This window comes from Aquarana catesbeiana, linkage group LG07 (genome assembly GCF_042186555.1).
Source record: "Aquarana catesbeiana isolate 2022-GZ linkage group LG07, ASM4218655v1, whole genome shotgun sequence".
In the NCBI taxonomy this organism is placed as follows: domain Eukaryota; kingdom Metazoa; phylum Chordata; class Amphibia; order Anura; family Ranidae; genus Aquarana; species Aquarana catesbeiana.
The window spans coordinates 26,459,659-26,483,967 of NC_133330.1; the positions used below are offsets into that span (position 1 = coordinate 26,459,659).

Below are 24,309 nucleotides of genomic sequence, written 5' to 3' on the forward strand. Positions count from 1 at the left end.
GGCTGGTGATGCAGCAGTGACACAACAAGGTGAAGGACGTGGCGGCAGCAGGTGAGTGGATGCCGCTAACAGGCGCTGCCATAATGGATCTGAAATGACAGGTGCTCTTTAAAATGTAAGGACTCATTCTTGCTGGTAGTTAGAATCTTTAATATTTGCAAACAAAATGAAGGTTTCCTATTTAGAATAATAAGCTGTCAGGTTAGTAAAACAGCGATATCCGAACAGATTTTAGATTAATCACACACAGCCGAGATAACATGCACTGGCAATGTTATTGTTTTTAATTAAATAAAAGAATTTGAGTAGTAGTATTTACTAAAGGTAGATCCACTGTGCATTCCAAGTGCAGTCGCTGTAGATCTGAGGGGAAGCTCTGCTGATTTCTATCATTCAATCATGTACAAGCAAAAAAAAAAAAAAAATGCTGTTTTTTTTTTTTTTTTTTTTTTTTTTTTTGCTTGCATGTCCCCCTCAGATCTACAACGACTGCACTTCCAAGTGTACTTGTAGTTCACAGTGGATTTGCCTTTAGTAAATAACCCCCATAGTTGAACTACTCAAATTCTTTTATTTGATTAAAACCAGAACATTGCCAGTGCATGTTCTCTCAGCTTGCAGACCTTGGATTCATTGAATGAGTTTACCAAAAAATTTAAATATTGCATAATATACAGCCTCATGCTACACAGCTAAGCTCCATTTCATGCTGAATTAACTAAATTATTAATGTATCTTAAATAGAAAACTATCTTTTAGATAGATTTTTACCCCAAAAGCATTTTATTAAAATTTGTTAAAAATAAAAAAAATCTGTTTTTTTTTTTTTTTTTTTTTTTTGTGTGTGTGTGTTCTGACAGGGGGGGCAGCACCCCCGCCAGAATACTCCGGTCAGCCCCCTCAGCCATTGGCTGAGAGCAATGATCAGGAGACGGTCGGCTGCTGGCTTTCCAGCATGCTCGTCTGACAGAAGCCGGCCCGGCTGTCATACACACAGGCCGAATATCAACGTGTTTTTTTTTTTTAAAACTTTCCCACGGTCGCAACGTTCCTATGCTGCGTGGTTCTTCCGCGTTCAGGAGAGGGGAGGTGTACATGGACACATAGGGGGTTGATGCAAATAGACTGTGCACTTTGCAAGTGCAGTTGCTCCAGAGCTTAGTAAATGAGGTAAAGCTTCACTTTGCAAAGAATACCTAATCACATGCAAGGGGAAAAAAAAAAAATGTTTTTGCTTGCACATGATTGAATGATGGAAGTCAGTAGAGCTTCTGCTCACTTACTCAGCTCTGGAGCAACTGCTCTTGTGGAGTGCACAGTGTATCTGCCTTTAGTAAATCAACCCCCATAGGCTTTTATGGAGTTGAGTTTAGAAGCTTCGGCAAAAGAACGCCAAATTTGAATTTAGGAGCTGCCAATGTAACATTAAAAGTTTAATTTACCTTCTGTAAATGGTTAACTGTTACATAGCAATACAACTAGAATAGCCTATGCTACATGGTGACCTTTTCTAACTTTTGTAAATTTGTGGCCACTTTTTTTTTTTTTATTTGGCAATTGTGCATGATCCCCCACTGAGTCTGTATATATGTTTCTTTTATTCATTCAGGTAGTTCTGCATTCTCCTTCTGCATTCTTCGTGAAATTGCATTTGTATAGAGCTACACAAAAGACAGGCCAAAAGGAATTAGGCAGGCCATAGATGATAAAATTTTCTTTCCTCCCACCATGGGTTACAGGAAAGAAAATTGCTTGATTTTCCCATCAACACAGTCAATGTTAAGGGGGAATCCCTCCGGCAGAGCCACTGTGTTCTTCTGGGGGGGGTGGGGATGCAGGGATCTCCGGGAGAACACAGTGATTATTGCTAGCAGCTTTAGGCGCTAGCAATAGTCCTGTCCTAAAATTACGACATGCTGGTTGTACCCAAGTTGATAATTTTTGGGTACATTCAGCCTGCCCATACATAGCTGAAACAGCCAAGATTCAAACCATCTGTGGCCGGCTTTACACCCCGAAAGCTGAAAGCTGGAATGTTGGTACAAATTCAAAAAAATATCACAGACCGTTCATCGCGTGAACCAGGAAGTGTCTATAAATGGCATTCTTCAGTTCGCGCTGACAGGGAGAGGGGAGGGGGGGGGGGCTGTGCTGATAATGGGCACGTTGATTATCAGCACAGCCCCCATCAAATGTACCCATAACCTGCCAATCGGTGCCCCATCATAACCCCCCTGCCAGTGCCCACCATAGTGCCAATCAGTGTCCATCTCAGTGCCCAGCATTAACGCCTGTCAGTGCCGCCTATCGGTGCCCATCAATTCTACATATCAGTGCCAACTCATCAGTGCCCGTCCGTGAAGCAGAAAACAAAATGTTATAACAAACGAAGAAAAACTTTTTTTTTTTTTTTCAAAATTGTCTGTCTTTTTTTAGTTTAGCAAAAAATGAAAACCGCAGAGGTGATCAAATATCACCAAAAGAGAGCTCTATTTGTGGGAAGAAAATGATAAAAAGTTTAGTTTGGGTACAGTGTTGTATGACCGCGCAATTGTCATTCAAAGTGCGACAGCGCTGAAAGCTCAAAATTGTCCTGGGCAGGAAGGGGCGAAAGTGCCCGGTATTGTAGTGGTTTAAGGGATTTGCAAAATTTGATATTTAAAACAAAAACAATACATAGACAAATATGCAAAGTTCTCATTCATCTGGAATATCTGGAGGCATTACTCTACTTCAGGAAAAAATAAAGCGCAGACTCAGACACAAGTGCATCTGGTCAGGTTACAGGACCACTCAACCCAACTCAAATACCCTAGAAATATAGGTTCCATTTTGGGTCGAGGCTCGCTGTCTCCCCTCCTCCCCTCTCCGCCCCCCCCCCCCCCCCCTCTTATCTACCCTACCAGTCTCCCCCCCTCCCCCCCTTTTTTTTTTCCCTTCATACTATCACTCTTCTTTTTTCTTATACTAGCCCCTTTGGCTATCTATAGCCACGATTTGCAACCCAAAGTATTCTGATCTTCAGTATTAATTTTCTCAAAATACCCAGCATACTAGACAACACGCCAATGTACATATGCTGTTGGCTCTTATATTACCTGTCTGTTTTTTTCTGAGTTCCTTGACATCTGGACGCAGCATGATCCTGTTGGGGCGTCCAGATTGCAGGAATTATGGTTAATAAATTTAACAGCAAAAGATCTGAAAGCTGTCGAGACACCTAGTTATCTACATGTTGACGACAGAATGCATAATATTGTACCTTTCTGCTTACGTATGTTCCTTTCCTATTAAGCCAGTTTGCCCGATGTCGAGCAGCTGGTCTTGTTAATGTATTCATCTTCCGTTTGGAAAATTATTTTACATGCAATAAAAACTTATTGAACCTAAAAAAAAAAAAAAAAAAAAAAACAATAATGAACATGTTACACCTACCTGATCTGTGTAATGGTTTTGCACAGAGCAGCCTCGATCCTCCTTTTCTATGGTCCCCCACTGGTGCTCCTTGCCCCTCCTCCTGCTGAGTACCCACCATAGTAAGCCGCTTGCTCTGGGAGCACTTGTACATGCTCGTTCCTGAGCCAGCACTGTCTGCCCATTGACGCGCACACACAGCATAGCTCCTCCCTGCCCCCCCCCCCTCTCGCTCCTCACTGGCTGTCTTTGCCGTTGGCTCCCGCCTCTGTCCAATGAGAAGAGAGATAGCTGCTGCTCTTTTACACATCGCTGGATCAAGATTGGGCTCAGATGGGGGCGGGGGTTGGCTCGGGGGGGATGCATAAAGTGCATTAAGGTGAAAACAACAAAAAAACTTGCTTTTAGAACTGGTACCGGTATATTTTCCTGTTGTGAGAGGAAACAGGAGCACTTGGAGGAGACTTGTGCGAATACAGGTAGAACAAAAAATGATTTTATCAAGAGAGATGGAGGTTGCTGATTGACATTGGGGTGGGGGTGGCGATCGTGTTTGGCAACTTGCCAGTCGGCCATTTTCCCAGTATGGGCGGGCAGATCACAGGCTCTTCTGCACAATTGCTTGACATCATAGACCACCCTCAGATACCTATTGATTGCAGCGCAGCCTTCGTAATACATTGGAAAAACCATGGCAGCCTTGGAGCTGCTGTTTGGGTCGGGGGGAGGGGCTCCAGTCTACAGCAGGGTGAGCAAGTGGGAAAACCCCGTAGCAACCAGGGAACACATGGCACCATGCATCCAATCAAAACAATAGAAAGGATTGTGTTGACTGCCAGTAGTAACAGCAGTTTCAGTACTAGAATAGTAATTGGTATCATTGGCTTTTTTTCAGAAAGCCAATACTTGTTAGAACTTTTTTTTAGTCCGTGCAAAAAATATATTTGTTGGATGTTTAATTGTTGCCCATTTCCTCCTGATTTCAGGACCTATCTGTGAGCTATGAATAATTCCTTGGAAAACATCATTTCGTTTGAAGAATATGTCCGCATGAAGGCCCGGACGGTCCCGCAACACAGGATGAAAGAGTTCCTGGACTCCCTGGCTGCAAAAGGGCCGGATGCTCTGCAGGAGTTTCATCAGCCTCCGAGCACCATGGTGTATCAGCAGGGAGCCAACTGCATTTACACCGACAGCACGGAGGCGGCAGGATCACTGCTGGAACTGGCTTGTCCCGTCACTACGAGCGTCCAACAGCAGAACCAGTCCGAGCAAATCCAAGTACAGCAGGTGATTGCCAGCTCCGCTTTCCATTTCTACTATTTACAGCCATTGTTAATGCGACTGATTTCAATGTGGCAATACTGAAAATTTTTCTAAACCTCTGTCCAAATTTGTCATGGAGCACTGGGTCCTCTAAAAATGGCTCTTACATCTAGATGTATTTATCGTGCAGAGGATTTTTTTTCTTTTTTTAAGTGAACCTAATGCACTGTCACTGCCATCTCTGCTGTAGTTAGGATAAACTGCTGGCTGAAGAACCTTTTTCAGCCTAGTACATTCGGGCCTAATGTCGGGTGTCATCAGGCCAGTTCAATAGAAACCGCCCGACATTGACCCGTGTGTGTCACGGCCAGCTTCTCTCAAATGGCCATTTCCGAAAACGGTCTGCTGACTGGCTCCCATTCATCACTCTCAGCCAATGGCTGAGCGCACTGACCGGAGTGTTGTGGCGGCGGGGGCCATCCCCCTGTCAGAACACAATAGCACAGCAGGGGAGATCGCTGTACGAACATTGGATTGTTTAGTACAGCGGCTCCGACCTGAGCTGTCTACTACACTAGTAGTGTGCTCTAGGCTTTAGAATCTGTCACTTCCAGAGGTATCCATATCATGGTCCCTTTACACAGAGTGGTTCAGTCTGCCAACCCCTTCATTGCTGTGTCTCATAGAGGGAGAGTAGGAGGAACCAAGCGTGTAGTGGGGGGGACCAGAAAATCAACACTTCTGGAAGTGTCAGAATCAAAATATTCTTCAGTACAGCAGGGAGTGGTAGCATCATGAGCCAAGTGGAAGAAGGGAGCATTCAATGTCTTCTTTGCAGACGAGACTTTGTTGTTATTTTAGGAATAGAGTTGCTTTTAGAAATAATCCAGCATTATTTACTTCCTTACCCAAATCCCTATGCTTGCATAGATCTGGCTCTGAGGCCTGTGGCATGGTTTACATCCCTCTACTGGCTTATTGGCCTGACATCTGTGCATGCGCCATTCGGCTTTTGTGAGGCTGGAAGCATTGGAACAATAAGCTGGTGAGAGATGTAAACAAAGCAAGTTCTACTGTAGGGAAGTATAGGGATTTGGGGGGCTTCCCCCAAAGTTTCCCTACTAAAATGTGTTTTAAAGAGGTTGTAAACCTGCAAGACAAAGGCATAATGAGCTAGTATGCATTGCATACCAGCTCATTATGAAACACTTGCCTTAGAACGATGCCCTGGATTGGTGTTGGCACACCGCTCACACAGCCGACATGTTTCCCAGAGTTGCTTCCGTGTCTGCGGGGCTCCAGTGCTGTGATTGGCCGGAGGCACGATTCACTCCTGCAGGTGCCGCCGGTCACAGCACGGGCTCTGAGGAAACAGCACGAGCAGGCCGTTCTTTCAGTGCACATGCGCTGATGACATCGGTGGCAGCGTATATAGTAGATATTTACAGTACCTACAGGTAAGCCTATTTATAGGCTTACCTGTAGGTACAATTAAAGAAGAAGACTTCCTTTTTTAATCTATAATCTCTCCCATGATCTCCACATTTTTTTTGGTCATTTATATCCCATATAGTTTGTCACAATCCCATGTTGCATTTTGCTTTTTTGTTTTTTTTTTTTTTTTTTTAAAAAAGGCAAATACAAAAAAAAAAATAGACTAAAATATTGGTAACCTTTTAAAGCGGAGCTCCAGGCTACTGCAGAAAAAAATTGTCAGCAGCTACAAATACTGTAGCTGCTGACTTTTAATATTAGGACACTTACCTGTCCAGGGATCCAGCAGTGTCTTCACCCGAACCAATTTTTCAATTGGCTACTGTGTGCTCCAGCCGCCATCTCCACTAAGGGAAACCGGAAGTGAAGCTGTGCGGGTGAAGTAGTGGGAGCAGGTACCTGTCCAAAACCAGGCCCCCCCCCAAAGGTGCCAAATGTGGCGTCGGAGGGGGGGAGGAGTGAGGCATATGTGCGGAGCTTCCCCTTTTGGGTGGAGCTCCGCTTTAAAGTGATTTTGCTGGATTTGGTCACAAGATTCTCAAGTAGGAATTTAGTACCATAAACACAAATAATAATGCTATAAAATAAAGAATAAACTTGAATTCCATCAGGTTCCACCTCCGGCCATAGTGACTCAGGGGTTTTTTTTGCCTTCCTCTGGACCAGGCTGCTGCATATTGATTGTTAATGCCTCATAAGGAAAAAAAAATCCTAATCCCACAAAGTAGTTGGATCGATTCCCTGGATAAAAACATTATACTATCCTTCTTTAAAGTAGCCCAATCACTGAAATTCCATATAAGATTTAATATGTCAATATCATTTTCAGTGTTTGTTTTTTGTTTTTTTTTTTTTTTTTTTTTGTTTTTTTATAATATGCAGCTTTCATTAAATTTTCATTTTGATGCACTTTCCAATTGTGTTCTGGATTTGTCACCCCGTCACACAGGCTTCTGATGGGGACTACAAGCAGCTGTTCCAACACGCGTTAACAGGCATGGTCTACTGTTACCATCAGGAAAACCACCCTGAGAATTGCCATGCAGGCATCACTGAAGTACATGAAGTATGTAGACAGGAAGTGGCTGCAGAGTATTAGTAGTACTAAGATGCAGCAAAGGATGAAAAAAGGTGTAAACAAATATGTTATTTAAAGGGTAACTCCACTTTCGTGGGGAAAAAAAATGGCAAAAAAATATATAAAAATAAGTATTAAAAAGAAGTTTAAAAAAATATAATGTATACGATTGACACTCAAGTCATATTGCAAGTCATATTGCAATTGAACTTTCTTAAAAATGTCCTTTCCTTTTCATTCTGCAGTGCTACGATTTTCTGTATAATGTAATATGGCCACCTGAAGGTGTTCTGTACACAGGTGGCATGCCCTCTAGATATGTCATGTCATTTCCTGCTTGTGTTATTGGCTCATTGATTTTCCCAGAAATCTGCGCTAAGTACAAGTCAGATTTTGGGCATCCCCTGCAACAACAATGTCATTTTGCGGTGAGATACTCCCAAAGTTAAATCATGTCTTAAGTGATGCAGACCCTGCCATTTTCCAAATTAGAGCCCTGCAAGTGCAGCAGCTCATTGATAATTTATAAAATTACTCGCATTCACTTTCCTTATGGACAAAGACAAACAGCTATTTCTTCAGAATAACAAAAGGTATGAATCTGCTACAAAGGTTTTTAAAATCCCTGCAATGTACATAGATCACCCAGAGGGGAATGTGTTTGTTTTTTTTTTTCTCAACAAGTGGAGTTGCGCTTTAAAAAAAAAAAATGGCAGTTGTTTGACACATAGGGATTGATTTACTAAAACTTGAGAGTGCAAAATCTGATGCAGCTGTGCATAGAAGTTTAAAGTATAACTAAAGGCAAAACTTTTTTTTTTTTTTTTTTTTTTTTTTAGTTTTGGATAGAGTGGAGAGGGATTAGAACATTTGTCAGGTTTTATCGCTGTCTTTGCCCCCGTTTAGGGAGATTCACCCTCTCTATCTTTCCTGTTTTACCATTTTCATTAAAAGTGAAAGAAAAAGAAATTCCCAAATTTTGGGTTGTCCCCAGAAAAGCAAAATAAAATAGAGGGGAAATCTAGCAAGGGGGACACTAGTTCTGGTGACCTGGGTGTCCCCAAGGAATTCCCTTAATTTGCAGGGATTTCCTCTCACTTCCTGTTTGGCTATGGGACAGGAAGTGAAGGGAAATCTCCACAATGGGACACAGATGGCAAAAATAAACCTTTACAGAGGTTATAACCCTCCATTACTCTATCCAAAATGAGGGGGGGAGGAGTTTTGCCTATAGTTTTACTTTAAAGGCTCGTACACACTATAAGAATTAATTATTTTTGTCCGAGGAACGATCGTACGATTTTCTGATAGTGTATACACAACTTTCGACAGCCGATTCCGACTTTCTGAACGAACATTTCCAAAGGGATAAACTACAATATTTTTCTTGTACGGGAACAGAACTGATTTTTGTTCACTGTTTTCATATGCTTATTGTATGAAATAAATCTGAAGCGAAAGACTGCGCATGATTAGAAACCATAAACCACAAAAAAAAAAGCCTTTTGTCATACGAGAATTTTCGTATATTTATTTCCTTAGACTTGCTATGAAATGAGGAAAATCGGACGATCGTTCGCCCCCCCATTCTCTAATGGTGTGTACCCCACTTAATTGAACAAGATGAAGGTAGAAGCCGATTTGGATACCATGCGCAGCCGCACCAGATTTTGCACTATCCAGTTTTGGTAAATCAACCCCATAGTGCTTTTGCAAACCAAAATGTCATTCAGTTGAGGTTTACATCTTTTTCTTTTATAATTTTGGCTAACATTGGCTGTAAGAAAATCAACAAATTCCTCTTAAGTTGCATACAAATTCAACTTAAGAACAAACCTACATAATCTTGTTTGTAACCCGGGGACTGCCTGTATTCCATAGCTTACTATACCATAACAAACAACCTCCTTAGGAAATAGTAAAATATGTCCTCCTGGCCTTTTTATTACTGTCCTTGTGATAAAAAAAAAGGAAAAAAAAAAGGTTCCTCCATCAAATGCTTGTATTGATCTAGTATATACATATTTATTAGGTGACCTCTAAATCCTTCTGCGTAGCAAGTGCCCACGTGACATAAGAAATGGTCTGCTTTGCCGCATTTAAATTATGTTGTATGACCTCACTACTCTTTTTCAATACCTGTGTTTTGCTGTGTATAGTTCACTTTACTTGTCTCTTTTGTTTCAGTTTTTATCTCTGTTTTTCATTCATTCTTATTGGCCAAATCGCTTAACTTTGTTTTTCAGTCAGAGCTCCCTTTTTTTTTTCTTACTGATGGTGAAGCCTTACCAGTAAATGCAAGAAGGCATTTTAAGCCCAAACTGCATGAGTGACTGTAGATCACATACAGTGGGGGAAATAATTATTTGATCCCCTGCAGATTTTGTAAGTTTGTACACTTAAAAATGATAGACCCTTATTTATATAAAAAAAATAAATAAATAAGGGTCTATCATTTTTATCATATGTGTATTATAAATGATCGAGACAGAATATCAACCAAAAATCCAGAAAAAAAAAAAAAACACATGAAACAAATGTTATAAATTGAGTTGCAGTTCAGTGGGTAAAATAAGTATTTGATTCCCCAAGCAACCAACAATAATTCTGGCTCCCACAGACTGGCTATAGTAGGTGCTCATGTGGTACACAGATTAATCCTGTCAAGAAGGTGCTCCTAATGACAACTCGTTATGTGTATAAAAGACACCTGTCCACATAATCTTTCTTCCATTCAAACCTCACCATCATGGGCAACACCAAAGAGCTATCAAAGGAAGTCAGGGAAAAGATTGTAGACCTGCACAAGGCTGGAATGGGCTACAAGACCATCAGCAAGAAGCTTGGTGAGAAGAAGACAACTGTTAGAGCGATTATTCGCAAATGGAAGAAATTTATAATAATCATCAATCGCCCTCGATCCGGAGCTCCATACAACATTTTGCCTCATGGGGTAAGGATGATCATGGGGAAAAATGAGGGATCAGCCCAGAACTACACGGGAAGAGCTTGTGAATGATCTCAAGGCAGTTGGGACCACAGTCGCCAACCGAACAATTGGTAACACAATACACCACCATGGATTGAAATCCTGCAGCGCCCGCAAGGTCCCCCTCCTCAAGAAGTCACATGTACAGGCCTGTCTGAAGTTTGCTAATGAACGTCTAAATGATTCAGAGAAGGACTGGGAGAAAGTGCTGTGGTCTCCAGACCTTAATCCTATAGAAAATGTATGGAGGGAGCTGAAATTACGAGTTGCCAAGAAACCGGATTCAGAATAGATCTGTAGAGTGGACCAAAATCCCTCCTGAGATGTGTGCAAACCTGGCCACCAACTACAAGAAATGTCTGACCTCCGTGATTGCCAACAAGGGTTTAAACCTCCACCAAGTACTAAGTCATGTTTTGCTTTTGGGATCAAATACTTATTTTACTTATTAAAACGGCAACTCAATTTATAACATTTGTATCGTGTTTTTCTTCTGGATTTTTGGTTGATATTCTGTCTCTATCATATAAAATACACCTATGATAAAAATTATAGACCCTTCATTTCTTTGTATCTGGGCAAACTTAAAAAATCTGCAGGGGATCAAATCATTATTTTCCCCCACTGTATTTAGTTTTTTGTAAGTGCAAAGATTCCTGCGATTTAAATTGCTCAGGCCTGCTCCTCGGTTTGGTTTGCTGTGATCTCTAGACAATTGTGTGTTGCTGCAATCATCCAAAACTGAATTTACAATGCTGCAATTGTAAAGGATGAATTTTAGCAAAAAGTGACCTTATACACACAGTTGCCCATTGAGCACAGTTTAATTGGGGATCGGGTTGGAGGAATCGAACATGAAAATTGGAAGATTGATTCCTGATTTCAGAATCCTTTGTGCAGTTTGGGCTTTATTATGGCCAACGACCTCCCAAGAGTTGTTAGTGGCTGAGTTTCCGTTGTTGATTTCAGATTCCTGAAGCACTCATCAGGCCCTGGACACTCCACCCCGCCCCTCATCTGAATCGAATCAACCTCTCCCCCGAGGGGTCGCAGGACTCTGGTATTTCAGAAGATTTGTTGGTCAGTTTCACAAGGGCAGTCTAGTGGTATTTATATTTTTCAAGTTATTAAAGCAGCTTTCCACCTGAAATGAAACGTATCCACAAACACAATCCTAACTGGTGGGAACCCGGATGTTGACATAAACTAGATTTAAGAAATTTTTGCATGGTGGCATCCCTGGACGAGTTCCAGGAGCTGCCACTTTTTTTCTTTTATGTTTATTTTTTCATGTCCCTCCTCTTTTTTTTTGTTTGTTTGTTTGATGCACCTGGCCTCCAACTTTATAAAGTGGAGTAGTACAGGTGAAAAATGATGCTTTCACCTTTTATGGCAGATACATTTTTGTCAAAATGCTGCCTGTGGGACCTTCCCAAATTAAATATTTGGTTAAAAATACAGATATATGAACATTGCCACTAAAAATAAGATATTTAGAAGAAGAGGGGGCCACACCAAGTGTACAAAGTCCATCTAGTATTTTTATTTCCTCATACAAGTCAGAAAGGCAAGCCAAAGTGTTGGGCTGCCTAAATCAGATGTAAGAAACAATAAAGTGTAATTTTTAAAGTCAAAACTTTTTTTTTTTTTTGGGACAGCGTAGAGAGGGATTAGAACACTTATCAGTTTTTATTGCTGTCTCTGTCCCCGTTAGGGAGATTCATCCTCTTTTATTTGTCCTGTTTACCATTATCATTAAAAGAAAATATTACTTTTCTGGGGACAACCCAAAATGTGGCAGAGGGGAAATCTTCCAATGGGGACACTAGTTCTGGTGACCTGTGGGGTCCCCATGAAATTCCCTAATTTGCATGGATTTCCACTCTCTTCCTGCTTGGCTATGGCACAGGAAGTGAAGGAAAATCTCCACAATGGGACACAGATGGTTTAAAAAAAAAAAAAAACTGACTGGTTATAACCCTTTCTTGCTCTATCCAAAATGGGGGGGGGGGGGGGGGGGGTTGCCCATAGTTCAACTTTAATAGGTGAATTGTTGCATTTTCAGCTGTTGGGTGTTTTACCTCATTTGAGTCCAGCACCCCTGTGTCTGAGCAAGCTGTTGAAGCTCTGAAGAAGGGGGACCCTTTGATGTCCCCCCAAAACACATTGGGAAAACATAAAATGCTTAATGGACACCAGCCATAACATTTGGTGTGGTGCTGTCCTTGTTTTTAAATATCCTTTCATCATACAGCCGTGGCCAAAAGTTTTAAGAATGACACAAATATTAATTTTCACAAAGTCTGCTGCCTCTTTTTTTTATGATGGCAATTTGCATATACTAAAGAATTTTATGAAGAGTAATTCAATTAATGACAAAGTCCCTCTGCCATGGAAATGAACTTAAAGAGGAACTGCAGTCTGCTCGCATAATTTGTAATAAAAACATCTTTGCCATTCTGAAGCTTCCCTCCAACCACTTTGCATATTAATTTATATATACTATGATTCTGTACTTGCTAAATATGCTGCAGAAATCTCCCCCCACTGAGTCTGGCTGCAATCATTTTAACTGTGAGTAGCTGAAGCTGCTGTCTGTTCACTTCCTGGATTTACACAGACACACAGAGGGAAGCCTCCAGCTCTGCAGCTCTCATTGGCCCTCTTATGACTCATCCCCCCTCCCTTCCTGGCAAATTCCCACAAGCATGAGAGAGAGAGAGAGCTGTGCATGATGTGATAAGCCTAGGCTTTTTACCAGACAATAAAAAGGAAGTGGGCTGTATAAGGTATTTACTGGCAGAAAAAAAACGTTTTACTATCCAAATTTAAAACAACAAGGGCAGAAGATTTAATAGACGGAAAGTTGAAAAAAAATGACTGAAGGTCCGCTTTTTAATCCCAACAAAAAAAAACATTTCCACTGAATTTCAGCCTGTTGACATGTCAGTGATTCTCTCGTTAACACAGGTGTCAGTGTTGATGAGGACAAGGCTGGAAATCTCTCTGTAATGCTGAATGAGTTAGAATAACAAACTGGAGGGTGGTTCTTGAAATCATTGTTCTTCCTCTGTTAACCATGGTTACCTGCAAGGAAACGCATGCAGTCATTACTTTGCACAAAAAGGGATTCACAGGCAAGGATATTGCTGCTATTAAGATTGCACCTAATACAAACATTTGGCGCAGGGATATGCAATTAGCGGATCTCCAGCTGTTGCAAAACTACAAGTCCCATCATTCCGCTGCCTCCAATTGTCATGCTTGTGGCTGTCAGTCTTACTATGGCTCATGGGACTTTTAGTTCCGCAACAGCTGGAGGTCCGCTAATTGCATATCCCTGATTTAGCGGATGAACGAGAGCTTTGAGAGAGGTTCTATTGTTGTGAAGGGGCACCCATGAAAGTCCAGCGAGCTCCAGGACCGTCTCCTACAGTTGATTCAGCTGCGGAATCGGGGGCCCCACCAGTGCAGAGTTTGCTCAGGAACGGCAGCAGGCAGGTGTAAGTACATCGGCACGCAAAGCGAGGAAAATACTTTTTGGAGGATGGCCTGGTGTCAAGAAGGGCAGCAAAGAAGCCACTTCTCTCCAGGAAAAACATCAGGGACAGACTGGTAATCTGTGAAAGGTACAGGGATTGGACTGCTGAGGACTGGGGTAAAGTCATTTTCTCCGATGAATCCCCTTTCTGATTGTTTGAGACATCCGGAAAAAACCTTGTCTGGAAAAGAAAATGTGAGCGCTACCCTTAGTTCTGTGTCATGCCAACAGTAAAGCATTCTGAGACCATTCATGCCATGAATAAAGAATTATACAAAAACATCCTCCAAGAGCAACTTCTCCCAATCCAAGAACAGTTTGAGGAACAATGCCTTCTCCAGCATGATGGACCACCTTGCCATAAGGCAAAAGTGATCACTAAGTGGCTTGGGGAACAAAACATCGAAATTTTGGGTCCATGGCCAAGAAACTCCCCAGGCCTTATTCCCATTGAGAACTTGTAGTCAATCCTGAAGAGTCGGGTGAACAAAAAATGACAAACTCCAAACATTGATTATACAAGAATGGGCTGCCATCAGTCAGGATGTGGCCCAGAAGTGGATTGACAGCACGCCGAGAAGAATTGCAGAGGTCTTGAAAAAGAAGGGTCAAAACTGCAAATATTGACTCTTTCCATAAACTTCATATAAATGTCAGTAAAAGCCTTTGACACTTCTGAAATGCTTGTAATTCTACTTCAGTATACCATAGTAACATCTGACAAAATGATCTAAAAACACTAAAGCAGCAGACTTTGTGAAAATGAATATTTTGTCCTTCTCAAAACTTTTGGCCACGGCTGTATACCCAGAGCCACTTCTAGATGCTGAAGATCTCCCTATCCAAAGATGATGCACCTCTAAGATTTGAAATCCAATGCCTCTTACCCCATACCCCCTAGAATCTCTTTAAAAAATGGCAGAGAACCCATTTTATGAAATTTTCAGAGACCGTTAACTGCATTTAACATGCACAAGTGTGAATGGGGCTGCGGGAATGACAGCTCTTCTTTAATGTAGCCACACGGCTGTGTCCCAATTGAGTGGGACTGCCTGCACAGGGATGCAAGTAACACCTGCCCATCCCCATGCGGGTAAGCACCGCCCTCGCATGGACAGACAGGTTACAGCTAAACATTGGAGCTTATCTCCTGTCCCCCAAATGCAATCTTATGAAAATGTAGCCACACTCAATTGGTCTTAATCTCTAAAATTTGGCCTACTTGTTAGGTGAAATGTGTTGGAGTGGGGAGCCTCCTGGTAGGGTTTTATCTTAACCATCTGGAACAGTTTTTGGAGTGGAGCTACATTTTTTTATTTTTTTATTTTTTTTTTGGCTGCCTGTTAGCTGCTTTGTCCCTGACAATGTAAAACCATATATTCTTAAAACAGACCCTATGGCAACTAAAGAAGATTTAATACAAGTGGGGAAATTTTTTTTTTTTTTTTTTTTTTTAAGGGTTTTAAAACCAAGCAATTGCATTTACAATTTAGCTTGAGGTCTATATAGTACTGATGCCACAGAAAGCCATTAAAAGTTTTTTCTAAGTATGCATCTTTTATTGTCCCCTGTCCATTGTATTACCTATATGATTTGCTCAATCTTCACTTTCATTAAGTAAATTGCTGTATGTTGATTATATGTCAGTTAGCTCTGTGATTTTGCTGTGTGTGTTTTTGTTTTTATTTTTTTTTCCCTCATTTTGGTCCCTTTATAACACTGTTAAAGGCCAACATGACGAATATAATCCTATAATTATGTACAGATGGATTTGGTTTCTTTCATTATTTCCCATCCCTGGTGGCTTCCTTCTCTTTGGTGCTGGTTAGTTTGGCTTCAGTCATTTGATCTACTTCAGCAAAACCTCACACAACCCCTTTTTTTGTAGCTTTGGTTTTTCTTTTAAGCTCCACCTGTTATTTCTTTTAATCTTCTTTCCTTTTTTTTTCTTCTATAATTACTATGGTGAGAACAATTTTTTAATTGGTCGTTCACCATCAGCAATTTTGTGCAATAGCCACAAAGACTGAATTTTTAGTGGTGAGTATGTAAGTCATATGGCCATTTTCTATGCCTATCCAGTATAGGCAGCTTAAAGTTTAAGTTCACCTTTACAGAAAAATCTGTAAGGTGAACTTACACAGGATCTTTAAGCCATTTAAATCGTGAATAGAAATATTGCTTAAGTGGAGGGCCACACTGAAAAAAAAAAATAAAATTTTTAAACTTACCTGAACCCTTGTTGCTAGGCGGTCTTCCTAATCTGCCTATTCCTATTCCGCTGCGTGTTCTGCTCCTAGCTGAGCGGCCCCGTTGCCTTCTGGGAACTGTGTGTGTTCCCAGAAAACCACGGGGCCATTCACAGGTGTTTGTACCTGCTGACTTTTACTTTTTTTTTTTTTTTTTTTGGTCCACCTGAAAATATTTCACATTTTATTTTCTATTTATTTAAATGTATGAAGAGTTGGAAGATCTGACCCATGTTAATTTTGTCGGCCAAACATTTTCATCAATTTTCGTCAGTGGCATATTTTCAGTGATGAAAACTAAACACAAATTACCCTATGTTATTGTCAATTAACTATGACGAAAATGAATTCCATTTTCATCAGTGAATGAAAATGTAAGGGAGGGACGTTTACCCATGTGAACTTCCGGTTTTCTCAGAGTTCCACCTGTAAAGCCTGTGAGTGTTTCCCCTCCCAGCAAGCAAGGTAGTGACCGTAGCGTGCTTAGCACTGTGCTGCATTAGTCTCCTCAGACCATCTGGAGCACTGTGCAATGCATTACTGGCTCTTCAGACCACCATCCAGAGCACTGTGCAATGCTTATTGGCCTCTCGGATTACCATCCAGAGCACTGTGCAATGCATTACAGGCCCCCTCAGACCACCATCCAGAGCACTGTGCAATGCATTACAGGCCCCCTCAGACCACCATCCAGAGCACTGTGCAATGCTTATTGGCCTCTCGGATTGCCATCCAGAGCAATGTGCAGTGCATTACAGGCCTCCTTAGACCACTATCCAGAGCACTGTGCAATGCATTACAGGCCTCCTCAGACCATCAAGAGCATATAGTTTCTTCAAATCTTAATATCATAAATAACATGACATTAGATTTTTTTTTTTTTTTCCAGGAATATGAGTTTGGAAATTCTAAAGAAATGCTTAAATAATGCTTTGCAATTTAAATAAACCCATTAGATTTTAGTCGGCTAAAATGTACTGGTGACTTTAGTCAACTAAAATAGGACTAAAATAGGACAAAAATAATTGCAGATGATTAAAATGCAACTAAAACTAAATTGGCATTTTATTCAACAGACTATGACTAAAACTAAATTGAAATTTGACGCCAAAATTAACACTGCCCCTGACAGTGTTTTTTATATATTGCTCTGTAAATTGTTAAGATTTCTTGTAGTGGTGACCACTTTCAAGAGAGGAATTGGGGGGAAATCTTGCCAACATGAAAGGCAGATGGCAATGAAAACCTGATTGAGGTTCTCACCCTCCCAAATCTAAGGCTGGTCATAGATGGTGATAATTTCTTTCCTGGGGCCACGGGTTGCAGGAAAGAAATTTGCACAGACAGCGCTGACAGGGGAATCCCTCCAGTGTTGTCTTGTTTTCTGTGCTTTCTGCATTATTAAAGAGGTTCTAAACAGCCCAGACCTCCTTTTTTGTGGTTCCCCACCGGCACTCTAGGCTCCTCCTCCTTCTGTGTGCGTCACCCTAGAAAGCCGTTTGCTACTATGGGGGAGCATGTGCAGGCCTCCTCCTCAGCCAAGCTAACGACAACCCCCCCCGCTCCCTCCTCCATAAGATTCGACTAACAGCAGCAGTAGCCAATGGCTCCCACTGTTGCCTCTCTGTCCTGTGAATGCATAGAGAGAAGAGGGGAGAGAGCCGCTAGAGACGAGCACAGTGCTGGATCGAGTGAGGGGGGTGAGGGGACCATACAGCTACGGTAAAAAATATCTTGGCTTTACAACCATTTTAATTTCAAACAATGTTATCAAGCAGTGTGTTAGAACTAGAGAACCCCTTTACTAGGTTCTGGAGATGTGAAAAAGGGGAAATGTTTTGTATTCCTAACGCACTCCTGTCCTAGGATGAACTTGTTCTTACCTTTTTCCAACAAAAGAGCTTCAAAGAAGTCTGGGTTTATCTGCTTGAACCTCGAAGTACCCTACAAAAGTGCCACAGAATACCCCCAACTTTCTAACCTGCCAACTTATACACTTTCTCAGTCTTGAAGCTCACTGTGTTGAATGGTGCTGAAGGTTTGTGCAGGTATCTTTTGGCTCAGCTCTTGTAAACCTTCTGGAGCAAAACCAAAATCATTTGTCCGTAAATAGAAGTAGAACTATGAACCCTTTCCTGTGAATGGGCTGCCATCACTGACCTTTCCTCCAGAAAATGCTAGTTGTCAGGCTGATCCAGCAGCTTCAGTTTTTTAGACTCGCTGAGCCTGGAGCTTGTATGCCATTCAACAGTTTTGACTTTACAAATTGCATGAATGTTCCAGTTCAATGTTTCCTAAATGGTATCTCCAGGGAAAGCCAGGCAATTGCCAATTTTGAAAGAAGGGTAGTTTATGGAAGATTCTGAATGCCCCCCATCTAAGAATAAGCAAAATGTATTAAGTAATCTAGCAGCTAACAAAACATTTTTGTATGTTCTGCTGTTAATTGGTGTGTTTTTGTTCCACAGGTGCAGCAATCCCCGCAGCAAGTGAATGCTCAGCAGCTCTCACCGCAGCTCAATGTCCACCAGTCCAACGAACAGGCAATCCAAGTGCAAGTCCAGATCCAGGGCACGGGTCAGTCTCAGACACAGCAGGGTGGTCAGACATTACAGACTCAGTCCCTTCAATCCCCCAGCCCCTCTCAGCAGCTGACAAACTCCCAGTTACAGGTGGCCCAGATTCAGGTGCAGCATGTTCAGCCTGGTCAGCAGATGCAGCCCTCTGACATTCAGGACGACCACATACAGCACCAGCAGATCCAGGCACAGCTGGTGGCGGGACAGTCAGTCGGCAGTGGCATTCAGATACAGACAGCAGGAGCGCTGTCTCCACCTCCTCAGCAACAGGGTTCTCCCAGAGAAGGGGAGCGACGGTCTAGCACTTCAAGCGTCCTTCAGCCAGTTAAGAAACGTAAAGTGGACATGCCCATAACTTTGTCGTATGCAATTTCAGGGCAGCCCGTCGCCGCTGTCCTTGCCATCCCCCAAGGCCAGCAACAGAGTTACGTGTCCCTAAGGCCAGACTTGCTGACAGTGGACAGCGCCCATCTTTATGGGGCCACAGGCACTATTACAAGTCCAACAGGAGAGACTTGGACCATCCCGGTTTATTCAACCAACACCCGCAGCGATTTGCAGCAACAGAACATAACCCACATCGCTATCCCCCAAGAGGCCTACAATGCCGTCCACGTAACAGGCTCTCCCACCACAGTGGCCGCTGTAAAGTTAGAGGATGAAAAGGACAAAATGGCCAAAAACGCTCACGAGGAAGTGGTGCAGACTCTGGCCAACTCCCTATTTCCAGCTCAGTTTATGAATGGTAATATTCACATTCCAGTGGCGGTACAGGCTGTGGCAGGGGCCTATCAAAATACAGCACAAACTGTCCACATATGGGACCCTCAGCAGCAGACGCTACATGAACAGGTTCAGCAACAGCCTCCACAGCAGCACCAACTACAGGTAACCTGGGAAGGGTGTTTGGTGTGTGTGACTGTTTTGTTTTTGGTGGTCAAGTTTGCTACTTTTTTGTTTTTTTTACTGGGTTTTTTGTTTGTTTTGTATCTCTACTTATGGTTTTAATCTAAACAAAAAAGGACACCAGTCTTAAGCCTGCCATGCAGTCCCCTGTTCACACTTGTGCAATGTGGGAACCAACGCGATTCCTGTGCAAGTTCCGGCATTGCATCTCACTTGCAGGCAATTCACACTGCTCTCTGCGAACCGCAGCTGGTGTCGATGTGAAGTTAATGACACCCCCCAAATCGGATCGCAGTGCGAACTGTAAAATGGCACAGGAATCGGATTGCCTAGATGTAAACACCCATGTGATCCGATTCCAGTGCTGACCAAAAAAGGGTCCTGCACCATTTTGGTGCGAATGTGATGTGATTTGATTTCGGCCATACAAACTTTATGGCTGAATTTGCATCGCACAGCAATGCGGTGTGAATCACATGCGATGACTGGGATCACACTAGTGTGAACCCAGCCACATGGCTTATATTGTTCAGTAGGAATCAGCTGAAATTTGAGCTGTGATTGGCACTGTCAGCACCACTTGACAAAAGTAAATTTAAAAATCGATTGCTGCTAGTGGAAAATTGTTGACTGTACATTGACTGCATCCAGTCAGGTATAGTCGCTGTTCATATCTTCAGAAAGCCACAGGTGTGGCAGCTGTTTGAAATAGAACAGCCAGCAATTCTAATTGATTCATCCATGCTGTTTGGCAGGTTCAACAAGAGAAATCCATAAGTATGGCTAGCCTTAGGCGAGCTATTGATAATTCGACTTTTCTTTCCTTCCACACTGGGTGGAAGAAAAACTCTCTTGATTCCTCCATCAACACAGTCGGCATTGATGGGGGAATCCCTCCCGCAGTGCCATTGTATTGTACTGGCAGGGGGAGCAAGGGGAGGCGTCCCGGCCGGCAATACACAGTGAATACTCGCAGTAATCGTATGTGTAAATAAAAATTTAAGAAAACAGTCTCTGGTTGTACCCAGGTCAGTCAATTGATCGACTTGAGTACAGTCGGTCTGCCCATAGATGAATTGAATCTCGGCTGGTCCCTGCTGAACCGGCAAAAATTTGGGAAAACCTTTTTGTACCTTTTTGGGGAATTGTAAAGCTATGAAATCTGTCCATGTCATAGACAATAGCATGCCTCTTGCTTATTGTGAGCAGGAAGGATCAAAGACTTGGATAATGTACAGCTGTGTGCCCTGTATAATAGGAATGTAATCCATAGAAGCCAGGGCTCCGAGCTTAAAATGCTATTTTATTACCAAGAATGGAAAACTGGAGATATAAAATCATTTCTACCTATGGCTGTTTCAAAGGATGCAACCAAGCTTCCTTTTTAATGCAATTAGGATTTTCTATCCTTGCATCTATTTTCCTTGATGATAAAGTATGGCTGCGTCCACATTAAACGGCCATGGGAAGGACTGCTTTTACATGTAATAATAAAATAGAATCTTAAGCCCACGGTTCCCCAGTATGTTCAGTTTCCAAAGGATGAACTGTATGTATTCTGTAGACCATATTGTGTGCATAAAGGAAATATTGCAGTCTTAAAGTGGTAGTAAACGCTGTTCTTTACCTTGTACTTACAGGTAAGCCAATAAGGCTTACCTGTAGGTACAGTGACCTAACCTAACCCCTTCCCATCCATGCTATAACCAAAAGACAGCTACAGGCAGTCCCCGACTTACGAACGACTCCTACTTACGAACGGCCTCATATGCTGGCCACTTGTGCTCCACGCGGGTCCTGGATACCTTTCGAATACATCCCACACTGCCGTACTACGCCCCAGATAACAAGTGCCCGGAACATCCCACATCCATGCAGTTACACTTACGAACACAGTGTTTCGACTGGAATTTACACTTACAAATGCAGTGTTGCGACTTACGAACAACTTCCACTTCCGAACAAAGCTATATTCCCTATTGGGTTCGTAACTCGGGGACTGCCTGTACAGCGCAGGCTTACTTTGCCGGGAGGCCGCCCATGGACGTCGCCCTGTGATCGTGCGGCATGCTCTGTGAACGCCGAGTCCTTCAGACTTGGCCAATCACAGCGGCCCTTTACCACGTGATCAGCTGTCAGCCAATGACAGCTGATCACAGGATGTAAACACAAGCTGGTTATCAGCTTTTCTCTCATGCTGACAGCGCGAGAAGAGATGAAGAGCTGATAACTGGCTTTTGTTAAAGGGGCATCATCCATCAGGGCACTGATTATCCGTGTCCTGATTATCAGTGCAGTCCCAACAGTGCCCATCAGTGCCACCTATCCGTGCCCATAAATGCCTCATCAGTGTCTCATATCAGTACTGCCTATTAGTGAAGGAGAAAAATGACTGGTTTACAAAATTTTATAACAAGCTAGCTATGAAATTTTGTGTGGGTTTTTTTTTTTTTTTTTTTTTTTTTATATCCCATTTGTTTTATCAAAAAATAAACAACCCAGCGGTGATTAAATACCACAAAAAGAAAGCTCTGTCTCAAAAAAAATGCTAAAAATGTAATTTGGGTACAGCATTGCATGACTGTGCAAATGTCATTCAAAGTGTGAAACGCTGAAAAATTGGCCAAGGGCAGGAAGGGGGTGAAAGTGCCCGGTATTGAATCATTTGAAGTGGTTTAAGGTGTGTTGGTTTTTTGTTTTTTTTTTTACCTTCATACATTCTATGCATAAAGGTAAAAAAACACCTCCTGTGTGCTGTGAACAAGTCTAAGTGCCGAAATGTGTCAGCTGTCACATTTATGGTCATGTTATAATAAAAGATTACAGAAGAATTTCCAGAGTTGCCGGCATTTCGTTTATTCTCAAGCATCTGTCACTGCTGTGTCCCCCGCCATTTATACTGCCCCATGTTTCAAAGGCCTGCAGCGATCATCTTCAACTATAGGACAGCTAGTGATGATGTAACTCCCGTGCACGCGTGCTTAGGTTACATCATCCCTGGCACTTGGCCCATCCCTGGCATCTTACACACACACACACTGGGAATGAATAGGGTGAACACTGAATGGTGCATGTGCGGTGTACACAGGAAAAAAAAAATGTAACGGGAAAGAGGAGGTTTCTTGGCAGAAGACTTTGTACGTTTTCTGCCAAAAAAATCCCGACCTCCTTTGCATTTTATTTTTAGAGCTCAATTCCGCTTTAAACTTCCTCTTGAGTGCCTCAGAAAATGCAAATTTGTGCTTGGCTTCAAGTCAAACCTACATTGCATTATGTATCTGGGTTGGGTGTAGAACCCAAAACCCTCTGTGCTCCATCAATGACTGACCTTTACCCAGTGTGTAAAGTGGAAGTGTGAATGAGCCTTTTAGGTTTTACCTTTTCTACCAGGAGGTGAGCAGACATCATCAGTTTGAATAGGTTTTCATCCTTGATATAATTCTGTGTTTCTGGCAGTGAATATGTTCTTGTAGATGTAGTTCAAGTAATAGGAACATTGTAAAAGGAATGTGAGGGGGAGGATCTGATTGGCAACCTGTGCATTAAAGCGGAGTTCCAACTGTATACATTTTTTTTTTTTTTTTTTTTTTTTCTTTTGACGAATATATTTCTTTAAATACTATTCTTTATATATGACTCATGGTTTGGGGATCGATCGCCGCTCGATTGCCGCTTTCAATAATAAGTTTTCTTATATTCTTCTATCCCTGGGATGTTCCATATTGCTTGTGGGCATGGGAAGCCCACAAGCACTATCTTCCGTGTTATGGTGCAGCTGAGCAACCAGCGTGAACCGCTCCGTTCTCGCGCATGCGCAGTAAGTACGGCTCAAAATGTATGTAACGAGCAGCGGCTGCCATCCACACTGACTCCTGGGAATTATGACACATAGCTCCCAGGAGACAGTGCGCCGCCGGATATGACGGACAGGGCTTTTTTTCTCGGAATAGGTGCAGGAACCCCCCCTCTGAGTCACCCCTGGTCTCTGCCCCCTATCCACCTCTGATCACCGTCCCTTGATTCCACCCCCTACCCACCAGTACTGCCCCTTTTAGAGAATACAGAACCAAGTATCGTTTTGTGGTGCTAAATCATTTATATGGGACATGTTGATAAAAAGAAAAACCGTAAAATAGATCCCCTGCAGTCAGTAACAATAGAATCCCAGCAATAGATCCCCACACAACAATAGACTCCCCCAGCAACAATGGACTCCACCCCAACAACAATAGATTCCCTGCAGCAACAGTAAACTACCCACAACAAAATATCACACCCAGTAACAAAATATCCACCCAAGCAACATTAGACCCCCCCCCCCCAACAGCAACAACAGATCTCCCAGCAGCCAGCATCAATAGATCCTCAAGCAGCCAGTAAAAATAGACCTTTCCCTCAACAGCAGATCCCTTCCAGCAACATAAGACCCCCCCCCAGCAACAATGGATTCCCCATCAGCAACAATAGACCCTCACACAAAATCAGATCCCCACCAGTGACAATAGACCCTCCAGCACACCCCACGCCCCATGCTATTACATACATTCAGTGCTAGGGGTTCCAGAACTGCGTTTACCCGCGTTCCCACTGACAAAGCCCTGATGACGGACATATCCGCCGGTGGCAGAGACAGGAAGCTTGATTTGGAAACTGGAATATCCAGGTAACCTTTCAGGAAAAAAAAAAAAAAAATCCATTTCACAATGATTTATGCTAAAAGAATGCTTTTAATGAAGCTAACTAAACTCTTACCATCGATGTTCAGATCTCTGGTTTCAATGTTTATTCTTGGG

The 24,309-nt window shown here is 42.4% G+C and overlaps 1 protein-coding gene across 6 annotated transcripts in view; it reads left to right on the forward strand.

Moving 5' to 3' along the window:
* The window catches only part of QRICH1 (glutamine rich 1), a 66,292-nt gene that overhangs the window by 12,266 nt on the left and 29,717 nt on the right, over positions 1-24,309 (forward strand). Inside the window, exons 2-5 of one of the 6 annotated variants that reach the window (XM_073591821.1) lie at positions 4,401-4,704; positions 7,124-7,240; positions 11,211-11,336; positions 18,500-19,498. In XM_073591821.1, the coding sequence (XP_073447922.1) occupies positions 4,417-4,704; positions 7,124-7,240; positions 11,211-11,336; positions 18,500-19,498 (1,530 nt within the window). In that variant the 5' untranslated portion in view covers positions 4,401-4,416. The remainder of the gene's footprint in view (positions 1-4,400; positions 4,705-7,123; positions 7,241-11,210; positions 11,337-18,499; positions 19,499-24,309) is intronic. The other 5 variants (XM_073591822.1, XM_073591824.1, XM_073591823.1 and 2 more) reach the window with 5 other exon arrangements.